The 25,731-nt window shown below is 43.0% G+C and overlaps 1 protein-coding gene across 4 annotated transcripts in view; it reads left to right on the top strand.

Annotated features, from left to right (window-relative positions):
- The window catches only part of LOC140741225 (natural resistance-associated macrophage protein 2-like), a 124,014-nt gene that overhangs the window by 74,802 nt on the left and 23,481 nt on the right, over positions 1 to 25,731 (top strand). For all 4 annotated transcript variants that reach the window (XM_073071182.1, XM_073071181.1, XM_073071183.1 and 1 more), the window contains 9 exons: positions 309 to 376; positions 2,443 to 2,598; positions 4,831 to 4,989; positions 7,291 to 7,377; positions 7,851 to 7,970; positions 9,285 to 9,434; positions 14,842 to 14,915; positions 20,958 to 21,111; positions 24,645 to 24,698. In XM_073071182.1, coding sequence (XP_072927283.1) covers positions 309 to 376; positions 2,443 to 2,598; positions 4,831 to 4,989; positions 7,291 to 7,377; positions 7,851 to 7,970; positions 9,285 to 9,434; positions 14,842 to 14,915; positions 20,958 to 21,111; positions 24,645 to 24,698 — 1,022 coding nt within the window. The remainder of the gene's footprint in view (positions 1 to 308; positions 377 to 2,442; positions 2,599 to 4,830; positions 4,990 to 7,290; positions 7,378 to 7,850; positions 7,971 to 9,284; positions 9,435 to 14,841; positions 14,916 to 20,957; positions 21,112 to 24,644; positions 24,699 to 25,731) is intronic.

The following is a 25,731-nucleotide window of genomic DNA, read 5'->3' as shown; positions in this document are numbered from 1 at the left end:
TGGTGTATTATTGTCACATGTACTGAGATGCAGTGAGTTATCTCATAAGGTCTTCAATTCTCTGGCAAGTCCAGAGGTGGAGCTGTTTCCCTAGCTCCAGAAGACCAGAACATGTTAATGCTTACGTTGCTTACCAGTCAGCACCATCTGGCCCAATGTGTCTACAATGTTCTTTAAAATTGATCAAAGTGTAATGAGGCATTAGAAGGTTGTAACCTCCAGGTAATGTACAAGTCACTACATTTCAAAATAATGTGTTGCCTGTGAAGTGCTTTATAAGTATTACTAACAGAAAACTTCTGCTTCAGGTTTAAGGAAACTGGAAGCCTTCTTTGGATTTCTCATTACAGTTATGGCTGTCACATTTGGATATGAGGTAAGAGTGGGTGAATTTGAAGTATTGGAAGCTTTTTGATTTGCAGGTATTTTGGACTCTGTGCAATTTGAAAAAAACAAATGCCCACTTTCCTCATTGAACTCCCCTCCTCCATCTTAAATGCCCTCTAGTAGTAAACATTTCAACCCTGGGAAAAAGATACCAGCTTCCTACCCCGTCTATGTTTCTCATAATTTTATAAATTTCCATCAGTTCTCCCCTCAGCCTCCACCGCTCCAGAGAAAATAACACAAGTTAATTTCCTGACTCTTGAACTCGATGCCTCAACTAATAAAGACAAGCATGCTGTACACCTTCTTTACTACCCTAGCTACTTGCATTGCCACTTTTAGGGAGCAATGGACTTGGAACCTAAGATCCATACGTACATCAGCACGGTTAATGTACACGGTTAAGTACATTAAGAGTGTACTTTCCCTTTACATTTCCTCTCCCAAAATGCAATGCTTCACACTTGTCCTGTTTAAATTCCATCTGCCATTTCCCTGCTCATTTTACCAACTGATCAATATTGTCTTGTAGCTGAAGATTATTCTCCTCAGTATTCTCCGCTTAGATGCAAAGTTTACTTTTCTCCTGGCTTGGGTGAACAGAACGAGCCGTTAGCTTTCCAGGGTAGAGATGAGGGGATGTTTCTTCACCAAAGGATGATGAGCCTTTGGGGGTCACTATCCAAGAGGACTGCGAAGACTCAATCACGGAGTGTACACTCGGTGGCCACTTTATTAGGTACACCTGTACAGATGCTTATTGAGGCTACAAAAATCACGTACAGTTGTGGTCCCCCCCACCCCATTTAATAAAGGATACACTGGCATTGGAGTCAATCCAAAAGACATTCAGTTGGCAAATGTGTCACAGTTTTGAAAAGATTTGGTTGATTCCCAGCCAAGAGATTTATTTTGTTCGGGACTGAAAGAATATGAGGATTGAAAATGGGTGAAATACAGAGAGTTCCAAATTTCCCTACCCAGAGTTCAGCCACCAGAGGAACTATGATAAATAGAGAACACCTTTAAATGATCTTATGCACATCAAGGCACTCGCTCTCTTATCTTTTATACTCAGGAACGCATAGACTTTGTCTATAAGGAATAAAAACAAGAATAGATCATTCTGCCTGTCATTCATCAAGATCAGAGCTGATCTTTAACCTTAGCACCATTTTAATGCACAAATCCCATGCCTCTCGATTCTCTTGATAGAATTACTCGTTTTGTCATACACTCTGTGGTCACTTTATTAGATACGTCCCGTGTATATGTTCGTGATCTGCTGCTGTAGCTCATCCATTTCAAGGTTCGACACGTGCATTCATAGATGCTCTTCTGCACACCACTGTTGTAACGTGTGGTTATTGAATTACTGTCACTTTCCTGTCAGCTGAACTAGTCTGGCCATTCTCCTCTCACCTCTCACATTAATGAGGTGTTTTTGCCCACAGAACTCATGTTCACAGGATGTTTCTTGTTTTTTTTTTTGTTTTTGGCACCGTTCTCTATAAACTCTAGAGACTGTTGTGTATGAAAATCCCAGGAGATCAGCAGACTCTGAAATACTCAAACCATTCCATCTGACACCAACAATCATTCCACAGTCAAAGTCACTTAGATCACTTTTCTTCCCCATTCTGATGTTAGGTCTGAACAACAACTGAACTTCTTGACCATGTCTGCATGCTTTTATGCATCGAGTTGCTGCCACATGATTAGTTGATTAGATATTTGTATTAATGAGCAGGTATACCTAATAAAGTGGCCACTGATTGTGTATCACCTTATCGCAGTCATTGCATATCCATCAAGAGGAAATAATCTTGTGCAATGCAAAAGTGCTAGAACATTAACCAACATGGACGTTAGAAGCCATGTGGAACTGTGTCTATCTTCAAAGCCGTGATCTTTGTCTAGTATCTAACCATGTGGCTTCTCAGAACTGGTCAGGGCTGTGTTTGAAAGGGTGTACTATCAAGCATGCACAGTGCATCTATTACAGTACAGAAGTTGTTTGGTACTTAACTATTTGACTGTTTTGACTGTCCACAGTATATAACTGTAAAGCCTGACCAGGGGCAATTACTAAAGGGGATGTTTATTCCCTACTGCCAAGGCTGTGGAACCCGCCAGTTGGAACAGGCAGTTGGAATCGTTGGAGCTGTAATCATGCCACACAATATCTACCTGCACTCTGCCTTGGTCAAAGTGAGTATTGTGTGTGTTCACGGGCCTCAAACTGTTCAGTGGTTTATTTCACATTTTAGGTCGTCTAAGCTTGCATGGAGGCAAGTTACTGAGCAGCATTTCTAATTTATCAGCAGTGCTGGGGAAAGTGTGGTCTGGCATGTTGTATTTCTTTTTGGTTTGGCCTATCTTGGTACTTTTCAGTACATTCACTCACATGAGGTCATATGTTGAGATAATGAAGTGACAAAAATGCTTCAACTGACACAGCAAAGGACTGTTTACATGATTTGGTGCCAAGGCAAAATACATTTGCACTTGCTCATAACTCAGGGGCCATTGGGTGCATCTTGTTATGGCCACCCTCTGAGACTAATCTCTGGTGTACAAGAGATTTTTATAATCAAAATAGATTTAAGGTACTGTACCTTGATTTGCCTCACAAAAGTTAGCAGTGCAAAGTCAAAGGAAATTTATTATCAAAATATGTTTATGTCACCATATACTATCTTGAGATTCATTTTCCTGCAGGCATTCACAGGAAAGTGAAGGAATACAATAGAATTTATGAAAATATACATAAAGACCAACAAACAGCCAATGTGCAAAAGAAGACAAATCGTGCAAATAAAAATAAATAATTAATACGGAGAACATGAGTTGTAGAGTCCTTGAAAGTGAGTCTGAAAGAATGGCCAACATGAGAAATGAACCAGCAGTTGCCCTTAATGGCTTTTGACACCTGCTGAAGGTGCAGACAGGAGAGCGGAAAGTAAGATCCAACTGTTCACCGGTAAAGGTGTCAAACTCGAGCTGATTGTCATATGCACAAGTAATTGTACGCGCGCACACATGCATGCACACGCGCGCGTACTGTGAAGGCAGATTCTGGAAGTCTGCAGAGCAGTTTTGAGCCCCTTACTTAAAAAAGATATCCTGGCACTGGACAGACGCACAAGAATGATCCCAGGAATGAAAGGCTGGAGACAAAGGTGCTGGTGCATCTCAGCGGGTCAGGCAGCATCTATTATGGAGCGAAATTAGCAGTCAACATTTTGGGTAGACATACAGGTAGATTGGGAAAATCATCCCAGAAAAAGCAGGATCTCCCAGTGGCCACCCATTTTAATTCCACTTCCCATTCTCATTTCGACATGTCAGTCCATGGCCTCCTCTACTGTCGAGATGAGGCCACACTCAGGTTGGAGGAACAGTACCTTATATTCTGCCTGGGTAGCCTCCAACCTGATGGTATGAACATCATTCTGGTAATGCCCCCTTCACCAGTCTCTCACCTCATCTCCTTGCCTGCCCATTGCCTCCTTCTGGTGCTCCTCCCCCCTTTTCTTTTTTCCATGGCCTTTAGCCCTCTCCTATCAGTTTTCCAGCCCTGTACCTCTTTCACTAACCAACTTCCCAGCTCTTTACTTCATCCTTCCCCCTCCCGGCTTCACCTATCACCTTGTGGTTCTCTCTTCCTTCCCACCACCTTGTAAACCTACTCCTCACCTTTTTTTCCCTCCAGTCCTGCCAAAGGGATTCAGCCCGAAACGTCAACTGTACTTTTTTCCACAGAGGCTGCCTGGCCTGCTGAGTTCCTCCAGCATTTTGTGTGTGTCATTTGGTTCCTTTATATGTTGCTACACTTCCCTCTGGTCCTTTTTTCCCCTTATCCCACCAGTCCCCATCACCCTAAACATTAATTGTTCATTTCCCTCTATAGATGCTGTCTGAACAGCTGAATTCCTCAAGATCCTTGTGTGTTGCTAACATACGTATAGGTGCAATATGCAGCAGTGTCACGGACACACAGCATCAGATACACAAAGTTGACAAGTAAAACACAAGTTAAATATAAATATATAATTTATGCAATAAACAGCACAATTTGAACAAAAACAGCAATCTATTTTAGTGCAAAGTGTTGGAAGTGCACAGAGTGTTGCTACACCGAGGTAGTGATTGAGATTAAAGTACCAAATGGCTTAAGGGAAGTAGCTGTCCCTGAACCTGGTGGTTTGAGACTTCGAGCTTCTGTATCTCCTGCCCAGTGAGAGCTGCAAGAAGATGGAATGGCCCAGATGGTGCGGATATCTACCTGTCACAGTATCCTCCTCAGCTTATACCTCAGAAACACACTGGCATTATTTAAAATGTCTTTCATTGTTTGAAATGTGTTTCATTCAGTTGCTCTCTGAAATGCTGGAACTAATAATCTCTAGCTCTCTCTCTTTCTTTCCCTCTCTCCTTCAGTCCAGGGATGTGAATCGAGCCAATAAGAAGGAAGTGAGAGAGGCAAATCGTTATTTCTTCATCGAAACCTGTCTGGCTTTGTTTGTTTCTTTCCTCATTAATGTCTTTGTGGTCTCGGTGTTTGCAGAAGCTTTTTACAATCAGACCAACGCACAAGTGGTAAGTGAGCACACTCCATCTCAGGTACATCTTTAAAAGGGGTGTTCCCAAATCCCAGCTCCAACATACCATTCGGCACTGAAGTAGTGCATGCCATTTAAGCTCTGCCAGTAGTTTCCTCCAGGAGCCGCACTGTCTGATTTCCCCTCTCCCAGTGTCTGACTACATCTTTTAATTTCACAGTAAGGCTATTTCCACTCATTTCACATCCCGTTCCCCTAACCACCCTATGTATTCTCATCACCGTCCATACTTTTTAATCTCATTCTCCAGAGCCTTTATTATCCTACCCAGACACTCTGCTTTCTCCGCATACCCTCTTATTTCCTTTCACCTTTTGTCTCATTCCCAAGACAATTTAATGTCCTCCAATAATTTAATTCCACTGTTTCCCCTTGTGCCCTACATCCTTTAATATTACACCTGGTCCAAGCCCATTCTTCTGACTCCCCTCATAACTTTATATTCCACACATTCCTATTCCTGTCCTATCATGAGATGTTCAAAATTGCACATGACATAGCCTCTGGTTGCCTTTTGGTCTGTGCACTGCTCCCTGCCACAGTCAGTCTGAGGAACCTGTGGAGCAGACGGGCAGAGTTCAGATTGCTTTAACTCTGACATCACTATTCTCCCTCACTAACCTTTTGAAAGTGACATCGACGTTTTTGTATGCACTGTGCACAGCTTGCAGTTACTGTGTGGGTCAACACTATTCAGTCCCAAAAAGAAATTGTCCTGCCCCCCTCCCCAAAATTAATTTGCCTGCTTTTTTGTCATTTTACCAACAAACCAATGCCTTTAAAGCCTCAGCATCACATTCTTGTTTTTAGATTCTAGACCTCTCCAAAGGAATGCTAACATTACATTTTCCTTCCTCACCACCGACTCAACCTGCAAGTTTACCTTTAGGGAATCCAGCACAAGGACTCCCAAGTCCCTTTGCACCACAGAATTTGAATTTTCTCCCCGTTTAGAAAATAGCCCATACTTTTATTCCTTCTACCAAAGTGCATGACCGTACACTTCCGGGTACTGTGTTCCATCTGCCACTCCTTTACCCATTCTCCTAATCTGTCTAAGTCCTTCTGTAGACTCCCTGCTTCCTCAACATTACCTGCCCCTCCACCTATCTTCATATCATCCACAAACTTGGCCACAAAGCCATCAATTGCATCATCCTAATGATTGACATATAATGTAAAAAGAAGCGGTTCCAACACAGACCCCTGTGGAACACCCTCTACATCCTTGTGATAAGTTCAAAGTAAATTTATTATCGAAGTCCCCATACACTACTTTGAGCTTCATTTCCTTGTAGGCAGTTCCAGGAAAATAAAGAAATGCAATTGAAACCTACCGAATGTTGAAAGGACTCGATCGGGTGGATGTGGAGACGATGGTTCCTATGGTGGGGGGTATCCAGAACTAGAGGGCACAGCCTCAAAACTGAGGGGTGACCTTTTAGAACAGAGATAAGAAGGAATCTTTTTTTGGCCAAAGAGTAGTGAATCTGTGGAATGCTCTGCCACAGACTGCGGTGGAGACCAAATCGTTGGGTATATTTAAAGTGGAGGTTGATAGTTTCCTGATTGGTCAAGGCATCAAAGGATATGACAAGAGGAAAAAAAGAAGGCAGGTGTATGGGGTTGAGTGGGATCTGGATGGGCTAAATGGCCTAATTCTGCTCTTTTGTCTTATGGTCTAATATAATTTATGAAAAAAATTGTACATAAAGATTAATCAACGTGTAAAAGAAAACAACACATCGTGCAAATAATAAAAAAGAAAATAAATAATACTGACAAAATGAGTTGTAAAGTCCTTGAAAGTGAGTGTAGGTTGTGGAATCAGTTAGAGTTGAGGTGAGTGAAGTTATCCACTCTGATTCAGGAGCTTGATGGTTGTAGAGTTATAACTGTTCCTGAACCTGGTGGTGTGGAAACACTCCTTGTAAATGTGCTCAGTGATGGGGAGAGCTTTGCCTGTATCCGTGACATTTTGTTGGCTTTACAGTTCCTGGGCATTGATGTTTCCATACCAATGCTGAGCAATGTCATCGAGTACTATGGATGTAACATAAATGCATCTTAGTCAGTGACTATTCAGACAAAAGGGCTCACAGCAGCATGCCAACAGAGAGGATATAGTTAGGAGATGAGTAGAACTTTGCTGTGTTATTGACCTGTGTCTGGCCTAAGTTGAGTACATTCAGGAAGCTTAAAAGGTGAATGATAGATATCATAGGCTATTCCTTGTATCCATCGCTGACTTAATTTTTCTGTTTCTTTTTTCTTGAAGCATGAAGTTTGTTTCAACAACAGCAGTCCACATTCCAATCTCTTCCCTTTGAACAACAAGACTTTAGATGTTGACATCTATAAAGGGGTAAGTGGAGTCACTCAGAAATGAGATGCAGCCTCCTCCCATTGAATCATTCCTTACCACTGGATGGGGAAAGTCAACAGAAATTATTATTTCAAATTATACCCTTGCCTTTAAAAAATGATGTATTTCGCCTTGAGCGTGTTGGGTATTTAATTGAAGTCACCAGGCTGAAAATGAAACTTTCTTGCATGTTAATACAGAACAAAATGTATGCTTTGTTAGGAATCCCTGGGAACAGGATGTCCATGTCCAGACCTCAGGTTGTATCATGATCTCTTTGTGTCTCCTTCAATTTCACAAGGACGTTTGTGGATTGAATGGTCCTAATGTTTGGAAATCTCTCCCAGCATCTTTTAAATATTTGTGGCTAGAGGTGTAGAATTAAAGTATGATCATGCTGAGCAGTTAAATTGTGATGAGTGAGAACCTGGCTGTACTTAAATCAGTTAATTATCCTTTTCTTTTGATCTTAGGGTGTGGTGTTGGGCTGCTATTTTGGTGCTGCTGCTCTATACATCTGGGCCATTGGCATACTGGCTGCAGGTCAGAGTTCAACCATGACTGGAACATACTCGGGACAGTTTGTCATGGAGGTAATTTATAGTTCAGAATTTGTTTTCATTCTGAGACATTTCTTGTTTTGTACAGACCTGTGTGTATGTTCTGGGAGTATTCAGTGAGCCAGCAAAATTAAGCACCAAGCTAGTCCTTTGTGTGTATCCGGTAGGGAGGTGGGGATGTGTATTGGATTGAAAAATATGCTGTGGTTGTATGTGATGAGTTGATAACACAAAGATGGTCAAGATGCATCAAAGTAACTAACTGGATATGAAACTCTGGGACTTAAAACTAAATAGCACTGAGTATACTTGCAGTAACCTATGCAAGTAAATCAATAGCAGAGGAGAAAGTAGAAATGAAAAAAATTGAAAAGAAACTGTATTGCAGCTCAGAGTTTCATAGTGCAAAATCTGAAAAAAAAATTAACTTGAGACAATTATGTTTTTTTATTGGGGAGTCCAGAAAGTAGGTACAGCTACATGTGTGTGTAGGGTGAGTGATGTGTGTGTGTGTGTGTGTGTAGGGTGAGTGATGTGTGTGTGTGTGTGTGTAGGGTGAGTGATGTGTGTGTGTTGAGGTATGTCTCTGTGTGTAGGGTGAGTGGTGTGTGTGCATGTGTGGTCTGTGTGTGTGCGGGGTACGTATGTGTTCGTGTGTATGTATATTGTCTCCGTCTTGCCTTCTCTCTGTCCCTCAACCTTGTTTTTTTTTGCTCTAATGCATAACAAAGTATTATTTGGTTTCACAAGTTCATTTAAGGTCCACTCTTTAAGGTAGGAAACAAAAAGATGAGAAATTATAGGCCAATTAGTCTAACTTCAGTGGTTGGTAAGATATTAGCGTTCATGATCGAAACAAAATATCTGCATGTATATCTGAGGATATTTGGTGCAATTTTTATGGAAAATGTTTGTATAATTGTTGTCTTTTTACACAATATTATGTGGTGTATATCCACACCTGCTGCTTCACCAATGAATGTCCAAATTGTTTATCTTGTAGAGCCAAGTGTGGAATTTTCAGGTTTGGTTTTGCAAGCTTTTCAGACTTTGTGATACTTTCTCATGCTATGCACTGGGTGATCTTTCTCCACATTATCAATGGCTGCACACTTAATAGGATTTAATTTGTGAAAAGGTGCTGGGGATTTTTCAAGAAATGTTTTTGTCAGAATTATGTTTGCAAACCATGGAACCAGACTTTACGGTACTTCTGTAGAGATGGTAAAAAAGATTTACTCTGTAGCACTGATGTACTTTATCTGCCTCAAAAGTATTTGCAGTTCAATGTACAGAAAATACTCAATCACTGAGCAAGTACTCAAGCTATGTACTTTTTCCTCACAGGGCTTTCTGAATTTAACGTGGTCTCGCTTTGCTCGTGTTCTCTTCACTCGATCTATTGCTATAATCCCAACACTACTGGTGGCTTTGTTTCGGGACGTTGAAAGTCTAACTGGAATGAATGATTTCCTCAATGTTCTTCAGAGTATGCAGGTGAGGTGATTCACTTTAAAAAAAAAAGTGATAATAACATGCCTTTATAATGTAAAAAGATTAGAGGTAAACAGATTAGAGGTTATCTCCATACCAGGAAGGGAAACATTGAGGTTTCATACTTAGTGATGAGAGAGCTAGGCTTTTAGACTTTTAAATTGTAACTGGGATGGGAAGTTGTTGCAGAAAGCTGAGGGCAAGGGTGAAGTGAGTGGAGCAGAGAAGTTGGGGCAAGATTCCAAAGAAATGGGGCAAAGGCAACTTAAGACTCTGCCACTCTTCTGGGGGTAAATGAGGAATGCACAGCCACTATTCTGAGGCAGTGTTATCCCCGGTGTGAAGGCAGAGTGCAAGAGGATTGGAGAGATGATCCCTAAATCTCTAGACAAAGCTGAGGAGCTGCAATTAAGATTCAACACAACATTTACACCTTAAGTGAGAACCTGCTCCCATTCTAAAGGTAACTTGTCCGTGCCAATTGGACTTTGTGTCTTTCCATAAAGAAAATGGGAGCTATTCATTAAAGTCAATATGGATGAAAGATTGCTTGATGGAGAGAGGATACTCCTCTCACTAGGATAGTTAAGAGCGTGGTCTTAGTGAATTCACTCTGGTGTCTTGTCACCTATGTCAATTAAGTTGATCTCCTTCACACACACCTCAAAGGTTTTATAAACGTCTCTGAGGACATCCCTCAGCTTCCTTCATTTTACAGTCCCAGTCTCTCAAGCCCTCCAGGCCAGGAAGAGAAATGCTGTCATGACAGCGTTTTTCTTTTTAGCAGGCTTTCTTGTTCTTACGGGTTGCTAGCTCGATGCTCAACCCAGCACAGATGGAAAGCGTGCAAGGGAGCCAGCTGGATTCGAACTCGGGAGCTTTTGCTCCGAAGTCCAGTGCCGATGCCACTATGCCACCAGCCGGTCAGGCCAGGCAATATCCTTGTAACAATTTCTGCACCTCTCTAGCTTAATCACAAATAAAAACTGCTGGAGCAATTCAGCAGGTCATACAGTGTGTGTGGTGGGAAGGAACTGTCAATGGTTTGGGTCAAAACCCTGCATCAGGACTGAGAGGAAAGATGAACAGTGTAAAGAAGGGAGGGGTGAGATGGACTGAGGAGCCTGCACAGTCCCTCTCTGATTGTCGTTTCTCTGATGCCGAGAGCTCATTTCTCAGCAGAGATATCACCTTTATCCCTACACCTTCGCATTGCAATGAGTTCTTCTTTATCTGGCTCTGTGCCCACTACTTTGGCAAGGGAGTCCTCACGCCCCACAGCCCCTGCTGATGACTCCTTCTCAAATTTCCAACATTCCTCTGACTCTGGACTTTTACACTGTTTCAACTTTTTCATTTTTAATTACCACTGTGACATCAACCACCTTGACCTATCCAAAAAGAGGTGACATGGGATCAAAAAATATAGAATCCTTGTGGGTAGAGTTAAGAAACTTCAAGGGTGAAAAGACCCTGATGGGAGTTGTATACAGGCCGCCAAACGGTAGCCAGGATGTGGGGTACAAATTACAACGGGAGATAGAAAAGGCATGACAAAAGGGCAATGTTACAATTGAGATCTGCCATGACAATATACATGTAGATTGGGAAAATCAGGTTGGTACTGATTTTGGATCCCAAGAGAGAAGATTTGTAGAATGCCTAGGAGACGGCTTTTTAGAGCAGCTTGTGGTTAAGCCCACTGCGGGATCAGCTGTTCTGGATTGGGTGTTGTGTAATGAATCGGATTTGATTAGGGAGCTTAAGGTAAAGGAACATTTGTCAGGTAGTGATCATAATATGATGGAATTCACCCTGCAGTTTGAGAGGGAGAAGCTGAAGTCAGTATCAGTATTACAATGGAGTAAATGGAATTGCAGAGACATGAGAGAGGAGTTAGCAAAAATTGATTGGAAAAGAACACTGGCAGGGATGATGGCAGAACAACAATGGCTGGAGTTTCTGGGAGTAATTTGGAAGACGCCGGAATGGTTCATCGCAAGGATGAAGAAGTATTTAGAAGGGATGATGAGCAACTGTGGCTGACGAGGGAAGTCAAGGACAACTTAGAAGCAAAGGAGAGAGCTTACAATATAGCAACAATTAGTGGGGAGCTTTTAAGAATGAACAGAATGCAACTAAAAAGCAAGAAGGAGAAAAAGGATGAAGGTAAGCTAGCCAATAACATAAAACAGGATATGCTAAAGGTTTTTTCTCAGATGTATAAAGAGTAAAAGAGAGGCAAGAGTGCATACTGGACCACTGGAAAATAATTCTAGAGAGGTAGTAATAGGGAGCAAAGAAATGGCAGACAAACTGAATAAATATATTGCATCAGTCTTCACTGTGGAAGACACCAGCAATATGCCAGAAGTTCAAGACTGTTGAGATGATGCTTGAGAAACTGAAAGGTCTGAAGGTAGATAAGTCACCTGGACCAGATGGACTACATCCAGGGTTCTGAAGAGATTGTGAGGGCATGAGTAATGATCTTTCATAAATCAATAGATCCTGGAATGGTTCCAAAGGACTGGAAAATTGCTAACATCACTCTTTAAGGTAGGAAGCAAAAAGACGAGAAATTATAGGCCAATTCGTCTAACTTCATTGTTAAAGATGAAGGTTCAGGGTATTTAGAGACACATGATAAAGATGGCCCTAGTCAGCATGGTTTCCTTAAAGGAAAATCTTGCCTGACAAATCTGTTGGAATTATTCTTTGAAAAAATAACAAGCAGGATAGACAAAGGAGAGTCAGTGGATGTTGTTTACTTGGATTTTCAGAAGCCCTTTGACAAAATGCCACACATGAGACTGCTAAACAAGATAAGAATACATAGTATTACAGGAAAGCTACTAGCATGGCAAGAAGATTAGCTGAATGGCAGGAGGCAAAGAGTGGGAATAAAGGGGGCCTTTTCTGTTTGGCTGCTGGTGACTAGTGGTGTTCAACAGGAGTTGATGTTGGAACCAATTTTTTTTTAATATATGTTGTGGCAAGTTTGTGGATGATACAAAAATAGGTGGGAGGGTAGGTAGCACTGAGAAAGCAGAGAATTTGCAGAAGGACTTGGACAGGTTTAGAGAGCGGGCAAAGATGTGGTAGGTGGAATACATTCCAGGGAAGTGTAAGGTCACACACTGGTAGAAGGAATAAGATGTAGACTACTTTCTAAACAGGAAGCAAATTCAAAAATCAGAGGTGCAAAGGGACTTGGGAGTCCTAGTACAGGATTCCCTAAAGGTTAACTGGCAGGTTGAGTCGGTGGTGAGGAAGGCAAATGCAATGTTAGCATTCATTTTGAGAGGACTAGAATAGAAGAGCAAGGATGTGATGCTGAGCTTTATAAGGCATTGGTCAGACCACACTTGGAGTACTGTGAGCAGCTTTGGGCCCCATATCTAAGAAACTACGTGCTATCATTGGAGAGGGTGCAGAGGAGGTTCACAAGAATGATCCTGGAAATGAAAAGGTTAACATATGAAGAGTGTTTGATGGCTCGGGCCCTGTACTCACTGGAATGAGAGAGGATCTCATTAAAACCTTTTGAATATTGACAGGCCTAGATAGAGTAGACCTGGAGAGGATGTATCCTATAGTGAGGGAGTCTAGAACTAGAGGACACAGCCTCAGTATAGAAGGACATCCCTTTAGAAGAGAGACGAGGAGGAATTTCTTTAGGCTGAGGGTTGTGAATCTGGAATTCATTGCCACAGATGGCTGCAGAGGGCAAGTCGTTGGATACATTTAAAATGGAGGTTGACACATTCTTGATTAGTCAGGTTCCAAGGAGAAGACAGGAGAATGGGGTGGAGAGGGATAATAAAATTAGCCATGATCAAATGGCGGAGCAAATTCGATGGGCAGAATAGGCAAATCCGGCTCTTCTATCTTATTGTTTTATGGTCTCCACTTCCCTGACCCATTCAACCCTCGCACCCTCCGAACGTGCAGCTCTCTCCTGGCCAATCCCAACCCGGAGCCGTTGTAGTCTGGCAGGCTGATCTCTAGCTTGTAGAGACCAGATGACAGTTCGCAGACACTTCCTCTTACCAATCCCTGGACTAAATCCCATCGACAAGCAGCAGATCATCATCTCCAGCATTGTCACAAATCATTAAATGGGGAGATCTCTCTTCCACAGGCGCCAACCTGATAGTGCTCCAATCCCACACTTCCCATTCTTTTGTCATTCCCAAAAACCATAAACTGGAGTGCACCGGCTGGCTAATTGTTTTTGCTCTTCCTCTATCCGGGAGTCACCTCAGGCTCCTGCCTCACCACTTCCCCCTCCTTTATGCTGGCCATCTCCCCTCTCCGTTCTGCCCTGGTGCAGGGTCTCGACGCAAATAATCAAAAATTCCTCCACCCCCAGATGCTGCTTGGCCTGTTGAGTTTCTCCAGCACTTTGCTTTTAGCTCCAGGTTCCAGCAAATGCAGTCTCTTGTGTCTCAAGCTTAATCACATCCTTCATATAGGATAGTGACCAGAACTCCACACAAATTTCCAGATGGAGTCTCACCAATGTCTTGCATAGCTGTAACTAGATATAGACACCTCTGCTATGGCAAAGAGTCTCTTACTGTCACCTCTGTCCATGCCCTTCATAATTTTGTTTACCTTAGTCAGGTCCCCCTTGACCTTTTCCACTGCTCACATTATCCAGTCTATTCTGGGAAACATTCCATACTGGAAAATGCTGCATCCCAGACAATCTCCTCTGCACCCACTCCAGTGCAGTCACATCTTTCCTCTCCTGTAACTGAGATCTAACCAGTCTTTTATAAAGTTGTCCTGGCTAACGAAAGCAAGTATTCCTTTAGCTTCCTTAATGACCCGAGTGCCATGGCTCACAAAGCTGCTGCCTCACCTCCACAGGGAGCTGGGTTCAGATCTGACCTCTGGCACTATATTGAATTGTACGTTCTCCCTGTGACTGTGTGGCTTTCTCCAGGTACTCTCGTTAGAAGGTTGCCCATGGTATGTAGATGGCTGGTAGATTCTGGGAATGTGGGGAAAATGAAGGGAAAGGGTTAGTGTGTTTGATTGTCAGCACCGACACAGACCCTCTGACTTAACTACCCGTGCTGCTGCCTTCAGGGATCCTTGGACATGTACACCAATTTCCCCCTGTTCCTCAGTATTTCCCAGGGTCTTGCTATTCCAGCTGCATTAGTCTTAACCAAAATACATCACCTCCATTCTTTTTAGGATTAAATTCCATCTGGAATTCCTCTGCCTTTTTTCATCAATGCATTGATATGTCTTTCTGTGGTCAAAGATTACCTCATTATCAGAAACACCACCATTCAAGGGCAGCGTGTTTACTTCAGTGGTATATGTGTAATTCTGGTTTATTGACAATGGCACTGTCCCCAGCTCGAACAAATAATCTTTCAACTCTCTGCAGCTGCCGTTTGCGTTGATCCCGATATTGACGTTTACCAGTATGACCTCAATAATGCATGACTTCGTCAACGGTCTGTAAGTAGACTGAACTGAATGCTCATCTTTTTCATTTGTGCCTTGTAATCGAGAATTCCAAATTTCATATACACTCAATGGCCACCTTATTAGGTACAGGAGTGGAACCCAGTGTAGTCTTCTACTGCTGCAGCCCGTCCACTTCAAGGTTCCACGTGTTGTGCGTTCAGAGATGCTCCTCTGTACACCACTATCCGTTATTTGAGTTACTGTTGCTTTCCTGTCATCTTGAACCAGTCTGACCATTCTACTCTGACCTCTCATTAACAAGGCATTTTCGCCCACAGAACTGCCACTCACTGGATGTTTTGTTTTTCACACTGTTCTCTGTATATTCTAGAGACTGTTGTGTGTGAAAGTCCTGGGAGATCAGCAGTTTCTGAGGTACTCAAACCACCCCATCTGGCACCAGCAATCATTCCACAGTCAAAGTCACTTAGATCTCATTTCTTCCCCATTCTGATGTTTGGTCTGAACTACAACTGAACCTCGTGACCATGTCTGCATGTTTTTATGCATTGAGTTGATTGGCTCATTAGATATTTGCATTAACAAAGCAGGTGTACAGAAGGTACCTAATAAAGTGGCCACTGAGTGTATATCTTCAAGTGGATTCCAGCTATAACCCACTTCTGATCTTCTGCTGTGAAGCTGATAACAAGTGACACAGTTAACTGGCAGAATCAAAAGGTGAATGCACAAGTGCTTCAGGGATTACATCTGATTCTAATTTTAGGGTCTTGCAAAGGATGGCACAGTTGCATAGGTATAGAGACCTAGGTTAAATCCTGATCTGTTTGTGTAGATTTTGAACACTGTGGTCCCCCCAGGGAGCGCCACTATTTGCTCCACTATGCTGCCCATATACAGAATAGTTTTCACCAGTAAAACTAGACGATTCTTAGCAATGTTCTCGGTGTGATTACCCATGGGTCGCATTGAGATCTTTAAGGATGGCCCAACACATCTTAAACTGGGTGCTTCTTAAAAAGCTGTAAAGTTCAGAATTTGGTTAAAAGGAAAGGAGCCACATTTCTCCAATACTCGGTGAGTTGTGTAAACTTGAGGCAGTAAGAATTGTTCAGTGTTAGAGCAATTAGGATGAACATAGAACAGAACAGTACATCACAGGCATGGGCCCCTTGGCCCACATAGTTCCATGTACTGATTCATGTTCGAAGCTCATCATCCTTAACCATAATGTTCCTATTGTTAAGTAAACACTCAACCCCTCCTTCCCATCGTGTCTATGACCTCGCTCTCGCCTGTCCTTCATTATAGATTTACTGGTCATGACATTTACCTTCCTCTTGATCCCTCCACTTTCTGACCTGGTGCTCTGGTTCCTATCCCGCTGCTAAACCAATTTCATCGCTGCTGAGTAGCGCCAGCGCGCCACCTCCCTGCCCCCACCAGGATACTGGTTCCCCTCCAATCATTGGTGTAAGTCATTGAAGAAGCCGCACTGGAGTATTGTGTACAGTTTTGGTCACAGTGAAAGGGAAGATGTTCAGAAGCTGGAGAGGGTGCAGAGGAGATTTGTGAGGATGCTGCCTGGGCCAGAGGGCCTGAGTTCTAGCGAAAGGTTAGTTATACTGGGTCTTTAATTCTTGGAGCACAGGAGAATTAAATGCGACCTTGTAGAAGTTTATGAAATCATGGGGGTTATGGATAAGATGGACGGTCATAGTCCTTTTCCAGGGCTGGGGAGTGCAAAGACAGAGAGCAAAATAAGAGGGGAGAGACTTAAAAGAGACCTGAGAGGCAACTTCTTCTCACAGAGAGCAGTGAGGACCTGGAATGAGCTGCTGGGGAAGTGGTCGAGGCAGGTACAGATGGAACATTTAAGAGTCGCTTGGATAGGTAAATGGAGGGTTATGAGCCAAACGTGGCATAAGTGATGGCATACTAAGCAGTGTAGAGAAACAGGGATTTTGGAGTGCATGAGTAGGGTGCAGAGCAGAACGATAAGGTGGTTCAGGAGGTGGATGGGACCCTGATCTTCATTGACTGAGGCACAGAATATGGGAACTGTGCTGTGTCTGGGTAACACATTGGTGAGGACACAGCAAATTCATTGGGGACAGGTCTGTGAGAGCACTGGAGAGGGTACAGAGGGGATTCACCAGGATGTTACCAGAGTTAGGGTTATGAGAAGAGGCTATTGAAACTGGGGCTGTGCTCTTTGGAACAGAGGAGACCAAGGGGAGATTTTATTGAGATAATAAAACAGGTTTCAATGTTATTCAAGATCTGGTGAAAAGGTGCTGAAAGTAATCCATTTGGCCAATAAAATGCTGGCCCTGTTTTGAGAGAGCAGTGGGTAGAAGATGTGCTGCAGCTACAAAAAGTCCTGGTCAGCCCACTTTGGAGTGTGGCGAGTACCTCGGAGGAAAATATCGGCTTATGACTGAGGGCTGTGTTGACTGTCAGAATGAAACCTGACATGAGTCATAATCATAGTTATACTGCACAGAAAGAGGTTCTTCAGGCCAACTAGTCCATCCCTTCCTGAGCTAGTCCTGTTTGTCTGCATTTGGCCAAAATCCCTGTAAGCCTTTCCTATCCATGTCCTAATGTCTTTTAAATCATAACCACTTCCTCTGGCAACTCATTCAACATATAGTCACCCCTCAACCTCCAACACTCCAGGCGTTTTTTTTTTAAAAAAACAACCCATCCAGCATCCCTTTATAACTCAAGCCAAGTGGGATTACAAAATTAGGTCAGTTTTCCCTGGAATGTACCAAGGCTGTGGCGGTCAGTCAGCCATTGCGAGGCTGGAGACTGAAATAAACTAAATGGGCTGCCGGCAATGGTGGTGGAGGCGGATACGATAGGGTCTTTTAAGAGACTTTTGGATAGGTACATGGAGCTTAGAAAAATAGAGGCCTATGGGTAAGCCTAGTAATTTGTAAGGTAGGAACATGTTCAGCACAACTTTGAGGGCTGAAGGCCTGTATTGTGCTGTAGGTTTTCTAAGTTTCTATGCTAAAAGGGCTTACTTGTCTGCTTGGGTCCACGTGTGCCTCCCCAGAGCAACTTCGTAATGTGTCCGCAAAGTTGCAGGGGCTACAGAACTGTGATAAAGCAGAATTATTTTCGTATAGACTGAAATGAGCGAGAGGAGTCCCTGAAAAGCATACAAGAGTTTGCTGTCCAGCAGTGAGGGGAGGAAGCTGGATGTGGTACTGGGGAACAGCGGGGCAGATGGAACCATCTCGGGAAGAGTGAGCATTTGATTGTTGGGTGTAGAATAGCTAGCAAAGGTTAAATAACCTTTGGAGGGACAACTTCAGCAAGCTGGAAAGGACTCTGGTCCTGGAGAACTGTAACTGAACAGTACTGAAGGAAATGGTTCACATTCTTACTGAGGGGAAATGAAGGGCTTTGACAGCTGGATTTGGGGGTTAAGGTTAGGCAGCAAACAGAGATTAAGGCACTTGAAATTCTCATAATGCAGGTAGTTGTGCTATAATACGTTTCCATAACACTAACCCTGCCCGAAGTGATGGCAGATACATTAGGGGCTTTTAAGAAACCCTTAGATAGGCATATGGATGATAGAACTATTGAGGGCTACGTGGGAGGGAAGGGTTAGATTGATCTTGGAGTAGGTTCAAAGGTCAGCACAACATAAGACATAGGAGCAGAATTGGGCCATTCCATCATGGTTGATTTATTATCCCCCTCGACCCCATTCTCCTGCCTTCTCCCCGACATCATGGGCTAAAGTGCCTGCACTGTGCTGTCGTGTTTTACCTTCTATTCTCTGTTCAGATTGTTCCAATGCAATTGATTGATTAGGGACTACTATTTGTGTTACACAGGATGCATTGACTACAGCACAATCAGGAAAATCTTTTTATAATAACTGCTTTGAAGTCAACTGCTGCCTGTAGTTGTGATGCAACTTTTGGTAATGTGAGTTTCCTGAGGGGTGTAAATATCACATTATAGCAGAACTACCTGTATAGTGAAGGACCAGGTTGATTAAAGTATAGAAGGAATCTGGAAAAGAGAGTAACAGAGGCTAAGAAACAAGAGAAGATTAGCAGCTAACACAAGAGTGTACAAAGTGTATTCTAAGCACATAAAGGTTAAAGTGTTTAGATAAAGGCTGAGGCTGGTTAAGGGACATAAAAGGTGTGTTTACTGACTGAGCACTGTGCATCTGTCCTCACTAGATGGCGCAGGCGAGACACAGTGGCAGCAAACAAAACTACTAACTATTCTGTTAATTATATTTTTTCTGGACTACAATCACTGCAATCTTCAGCCTGTAATTTCCTTTTGGGAGTTGTGCTTTTGAACTGTCTGTATGCCTGGCGTTTTTGTGGTATCTTGAAGGATTCAGCGAATTGAATTCTTAAGAATGCAGGTACAGCCGCGGCAGCCATTTCTGGAGCAGCCTAGGGCCGAGACTGAAACTTGGGGTCAGATCAAAGTTGCAGAGCCTGGGCCCAAGTGTTGAAAATGGGCCAATGTTTAGCCGAGCCAGATTAAAAAGTGGGTGGGTGTGGTGCCAAGCAGAGTGAGTGAGCAACAACATGGCAGAAGGACACCTGACAAGCAGAGTAATTCTGAAATGGTGAGGATTGGGGAATATTGGCTTTGAGAGGGATCTGGAGTGCTATTAGACCAGTCACTGAAAGGTGCCACACAGGTGCAGCAAACAATTCAGAAGAGAAATGGTATGGAGGCTTTCTGTCAAAAGAGGATTTGAGAGCAAGTGTAAAGATGGCTTACTGCAACTATTCAGGGCCTTGATGAGACCATACCTAGAATCTAGTTGCCATCCGAGGCTGGTTCCAGGTTTGTCATACAAAGAGTGATCGAGGAGATTAGGCCTGTGTTCTCTCATGTTTTGAAGAATAATTGAAGAAATCTTTGAACCTTGCCAGATTCCACCCCCCTCTTTAAGGGGACGTGAGGGGGAACTTAGACTGTGGTGAGAATGTGGAACAAGCTGTCAGTGGAAATGGTGAATGCGAGTTTGTTTTCAATTTGTAAGAGATGTTTTGATAAGTACATAGGTGGGAGGGGTATGGAGGGCTATGGTCCAGGTGTGGGTCAATGGGACCAGGCAGAGTAATAGTTCAGCTTGGACTAGGTGGGCTGAAGGACTGGTTTCTGTGCTATAGTGCTCTGTAATGCTATGACACTTCTTGAGGGTGGCACAGACAAAAAGGATGTTTCCCTAGCTGAAGAATGCAGAACAAGGAACCTCAGTGTCAGAATAAAGTCGAACCATTTGGGGTGAAATGAGCAATTTCCTCAGAAGGGGTTGCCTATGTCTGACTACTTTGAAAACTTGGGCCCTGGATTCATTCAACACTGAGGTCAGTAGATTTCTGAATACTAGGGGAGTCAAGGTATACGGTGAAAGGCAGAAAATGGACCGATAACGCGCAGTGAAGGCTCATGGGGCCTGATAGCCTCGGCTCTCAGATTGGAAATGTATGCTCAAGTCATAGAGCTATACGGCACAGGAATTGGCCTTTCTGTTCATCTAGTCCATGCTGACCAAGTTGTCCAACTGAGCTAGTCCCATTTCCCCACCTTTAGCACCTATCCCTCTAAGCATTACCTACCCAAGTACCTGTCCAAGTGTCTCTTAAATGTTGTAATTGTACCCTCGTCCACTGCTTCCTCCGGCACCTCCATATATAGTCACCTCTCTGGAAAAAGTTGTCTCTCGGGTCCTCTTTAAATCTTTCCCCTCTCACCTTAAACGTGTGCCCTCTAGTTTTGGACACCCCTACACTGGGGAAAAGACTGGCTATTCATCTTTTCTATGCCCCTCATCTTAATATTATGGTCCTGTCAGGGTGAAAGCTGGAAGATTCCAGTATCTGGTGCAGTTAGGATAAGTGATTCTGTCTTTAAAGCAAACATAGGGGAGAGAGTAAAACACCAATTCCCATCCTCAGCATTCATTATTTCTGCAACTCTGTAGATTTTGTCCAGTCTGGCTGATTTTGTGAAGTTCCATTGCTAATATCTTCTGGGTAATTACCATTGTTGTTTTTTTTCCCCCAGGGCATGGAAGATTGGTGGTGGAGTAGTCGTTTTTATCATCTGTGCCATTAATATGTACTTCGTAATAGTTTACGTTTCAAGCCTGGGACACGTGGTACTTTACTTGGTGGCGGCCTTCATTTCACTTGCATACTTGAGTTTTGTTGCTTACCTGGTAAGTTCTGGAAGAAATTCTGCTTAATCTCCTTCCTGATATCTTATAAGTAATGAAAGGAGTTGCCATTCTCGCTTAGTCATCTTGTGCTCTGAACCAGGCTGGAAAATCCAGATTTAATTGGGCATAACTTCAAAAAGTTTGCAGATATTTTGTAAATGTAGTGAAAATGAATACAATAAACATCTTCAGATGACATGGATGAGTGAACTGGGCATAAACAACATTTACATTTAAGAGAAGAGCACTCAATGGCCACTTTATTATGTATACTTGGATACCTGCTCATTAATGCAAATGTCTGATCAGCCAATCATGTGGCAACTCAATGCATAACATGGTCAAGAGGTTCAATTGTTCATACCAAACATCAGAATGAGGAAGAAATGTGATCTGAGTGACTTTGACCATGGAATGACTGTTGATGCCAAACGGGTTGGTTTGAGTACCTCAGAAACTGTCAATCTCTTGGGATTTTCACACACAGCATTCTTTAGAGTTTACAGAAAATGTACGAAAAGCAAAAAACATCCAGTGAGCGGCAGTTCTGTGTGTTAAAACACCTTGTGAATGAGAGAGGTCAGAGGAGAATGGCCAGACTGGTTCAAGCTGACAGGAAGATGACAGTAATTCAAGTATCGAACCTTGATGTGGATGGCCACTGAGTGAATAAGTTGAAGTCGGAACTAATTAAGACAGTTGTTTTGGAGGGAAAATAAACCTTTGTAAGGTTAAGGACCTAGGTATTATTAAGAGAGGAACTGGTTACAGACGCTTACTGATTATGGTACACCTCTACATTTCAAGAATAAACTCTAGATCCTGGAAGTTCACTGAGGTTAGGCAGCATCTGTGGAGAGGGAATCAGCTAAATGTTTCATGTGGATAAGTCACTTGGACTAGATGGACTACAACCCAGGGTTCTGAAAGAGATTGTAGAGGCATTAGTAATGATCTCTCAAGAGTCCGGAGGACAGGAAAATTGCAAATGTCACTCCGCTTTTGAAGAAGGCAGGGAGGTTGAAAAAAGGAAATCATAGGCCAGCTATCCTGACCTCAGTGGTTGGGAAGGTGTTGGAGTCCATTATTAAAGGTGAGGTTTCGGGGTACTTAGAGGCACGTGATAAAATAGGCCGTGGTCAGCATGGTTTCCTTAAGGGAAAATCTTGCCTGACTAATCTGTTGCAATTCTTTGAGGAACTAGCAAGCAGGATAGATAAAAGGTTTGATGTTGTGCACTTGGATTTTCAGAAGCCTTTTGACAACATGCCATACATGAAGCTGCTTAGCAATATAAGAGCCCATGTTATTGCAGGAAAGCTACTAGCATGGCTAGAGCATTGGCTGATTGGCAGGAGGCAAAGAGCGGGAATAAAGTGAGCCTTTTCTGGTTGGCTGCTGGTGACCAGTGATCTTCTGCAGGGGTCTGTGTTGGGACTGCTTCTTTTTATGTTGTATGTCAATGATTTGGATGACGGAATTGATGGCTTTGAGGCCAAGTTTGTGGATGTATAAGATAGGTGGAATACAGTGTTGGGAAGTTTATAGTCATACAATTTGGTAGAAGGAATAAAGGCATAGACTATTTTCTAAACAGGGAGAAAATTCAAAAATCTGAGATGCAAATGTACTTGGGAGTCCTTGTGCAGGATTCCCTAAAGGTTACTTTGCTGGTTGAGTCAGTAGTGAGGAAGGCAGATTCAATATTAACATTCATTTTGAGCAGATTAGAATATTAAAGCAAGGATGTAATGTTGAGACTTTATAAGGCACTGGTGAGGCCTCTCTTGGAGTATTGTGAGCAGTTTTGGGCACCTTGTCTAAGAAAGGATGTGCTGACATTGGAGAGGGTTCAGGGGAGGTGTATGAGAATGATTCCAGGAATGAAAGGCTAATCATATAAGGAGCGTTTGAAGGCTTACTGGAATTTAGAACAATGGGTGGGGGTGGAGGAGATCTCATTGAAACCTATTGAATATTGAAAGGCCTAGATAGATTGGATGTGGAGAGGATATTCCCTATAGTGAGGGAGTCTAGGACCAGCGGGCACAGCCTCAGAATTGAGGAACATTCATTTAGCACGGAAATAAGGAGAAATTTCTTTAGCCAGAAGGTAGTGAATCTGCAGAATTTGTTGCCATGGGTGACGGTGGAGGCCAAGTCATTGGGTGTATTTAAGGCAGAGGTTGATAGGTTCTTGTTAAGTCAGGGTGTGATAGGTTACAGGGAGAAGGCAGGAAAATGGATCAGCCATGATGGAATGGTGGCGCAGACTCATTTGGCTGAATGACCTAATTCTGCTCACATGTCTTATAGTCTTAGGGATGATCTTCCATCAGAGTTGGAAAAAGACAGAAAGTAAGCAAAGTAGGGTGGGGCAGAGAGAACTAGAGAGAAATTAGAGGTGGGCTGGAGCTCAAGTGGTGGAAGGTGCCATATTCCACAGCCTTTTCAGAGGAAAATTTGGGTGGAGAGTTTCTGCAGTACCAGACACCCACCAAACAAATGCACAAACTACTGTGGCCTAGGTGTCATATTCCTGAACTGTGGATGCACGATCAGCAGCAAGAGTGCTGTGCTTGGGCGAATCTAATAGTCATAGAATTTAGAACGGTACACCACACAAACAGGCCCTTCGGCCCACCGTATCTCTGCTGACCATGTTGCCAATTTGCACCATCTGCCGGACATGGTCTAATCTCCCCCATTTCTCTGCCTGAACGTGTGTTTGTTTTAATGTCTCTTAAATATTGCTATTGTATCTGCCTCCTCCACCTCCCTGACAACACATTCCAGGCACCCATCACTTTTTTTTAAAAAGGCTTCCCCTGCACATTCAGAGAAAACAACCTAAGTCTGACCTATCTCTCCTAGCTCATGCAGTGAAACTCGTCTGCACTCTCTCCAAAGCCTCCACACCCTTCCTGTAACAGGGCGACTAGAACTGAACACAGCACGCCAGACATGGTCTACCCAAAGTTTATTTAGCTTCAATATCCCAACTGATGAAGGCAAATATGTTTTACACCACCTGACAACATGTGTTGCTAATGTCAGGGAACTATGGACTTGCACCCTGAGTTCTCTCTGTACGTCAATAAGCCTCCTGTATTTTCTGTATAATTTCATCATACATTTGACCTCTTAGAGTGCAATGCCTCACACTTGTCCAGATTAAACTCCCTCTGCCATTGCTCTGTCTATATTTCTAACTGGGTGGGCTATGTCATGCTGAATCGTTTGACAACCTTCCTCACTTCCTACAACTCTGCCACTTTTTGTATCATCTTCAAACTTCCTACTCAAGCCACCCTCACTTTTGCCCCAGTCTTTTATATACTACATAGCAAGGCCAGCAAGGGCTCCTTTCACGCATCTCGCTTGGCACGTTAGCAAATTCAGAACAGACTTTGCTCTTTGGTGAGGGCAGTGAGGTTGGACTTCAAAGATTCTCGCCCATGTAGCACACAGAAAATCTCTCTCGTGACTTGCCAATGGTTAATCAAACTGACCACTGTCTCTTGTCTGTGCAGGTCTGGTATTGTGCGGTCTCACTGGGAGTCACCTTCCTGAACTGCGGGCGCACGGTAAGCAGCAGCGGTGCTGTGCTTATAGAAGAGCAAAGCGAGTATGTGAATTAACCAGAGAAAGCTCCTTTCTATGCCCCACGTCAACACACTGGGACCTAGCTTTATTGAGTTGTGCTCTGAACACCAGCCCTGAGCAAGCCACATGAAAACTGTTCCAATCTAGGCTTTCTCCAGAAGGCATTTAATCAGATTTTTACAATATTAGGTAGCATTTGTAAGTGTTTAGAATTATAATTTAAATTAGAAGCTTTAAGTGCTGATTTATCACCACTTTTATATTTGAATTTAGACAGCCTGTTGCTACTGGATTGATCAAATGTTCTTCCTCTAACCATGTGTCAGATACTTGACAAGGATTCCAACTACAAATGTATTTTTATGGATGTGGGCAGCTATAACTGAAATTTAGAAGTTTTGCTGCTAACAATCTGTAATGTTTTTAAATGAAATGATTTTATATATAAAATAATCAATGCATGCACCACCAGACTGGGCATTTTGTTGGGCCCACACTTGGAGAGGGTCTCTCTTCAGATCATTGTCCTGATGTATGTTATGCTTCTTTTCATTCTGTTGAGAGATACCAACCTCCTGTAGGGAGGCAGCGGAGTTGTCCCTGGCCCTCCACAGCCCAACGAGAAATGCACTGAACAATGTCACTCAGTTGGAACCGCACCAACACCATGCCCCATCTTCTTGACGGGCGTTCGGCAATGCATTGCTAAAGGTTTTCTCTGCTGTGCAACACCTCCTGTAGGTCATATCTCAACTAAGTTTTACAGATGGTATTTCATGGAGTATGTGTTTGATCTTTAGTAAAAAGAGAATCAAAATTTAACTCAGTAAAAGGACCAAAATCCTTAATTTACTCACTAGACTAAGGATCGTATTTAAAACATGCTATCCTGATCCCCTTCATAGGCAGACCAGCCCAATTAGAGAAGTCCCATCACTGATACCAATATTAATATACCCAAATGAAGTGCCTCCATGACTAAAATAAAGACACCTTAAATCGCAACGCCTCATA

The sequence above is a fragment of the Hemitrygon akajei genome, chromosome 18 (assembly GCF_048418815.1).
Source record: "Hemitrygon akajei chromosome 18, sHemAka1.3, whole genome shotgun sequence".
NCBI classification, from domain to species: domain Eukaryota; kingdom Metazoa; phylum Chordata; class Chondrichthyes; order Myliobatiformes; family Dasyatidae; genus Hemitrygon; species Hemitrygon akajei.
This window is presented reverse-complemented; position numbering and strand designations above follow the sequence as displayed.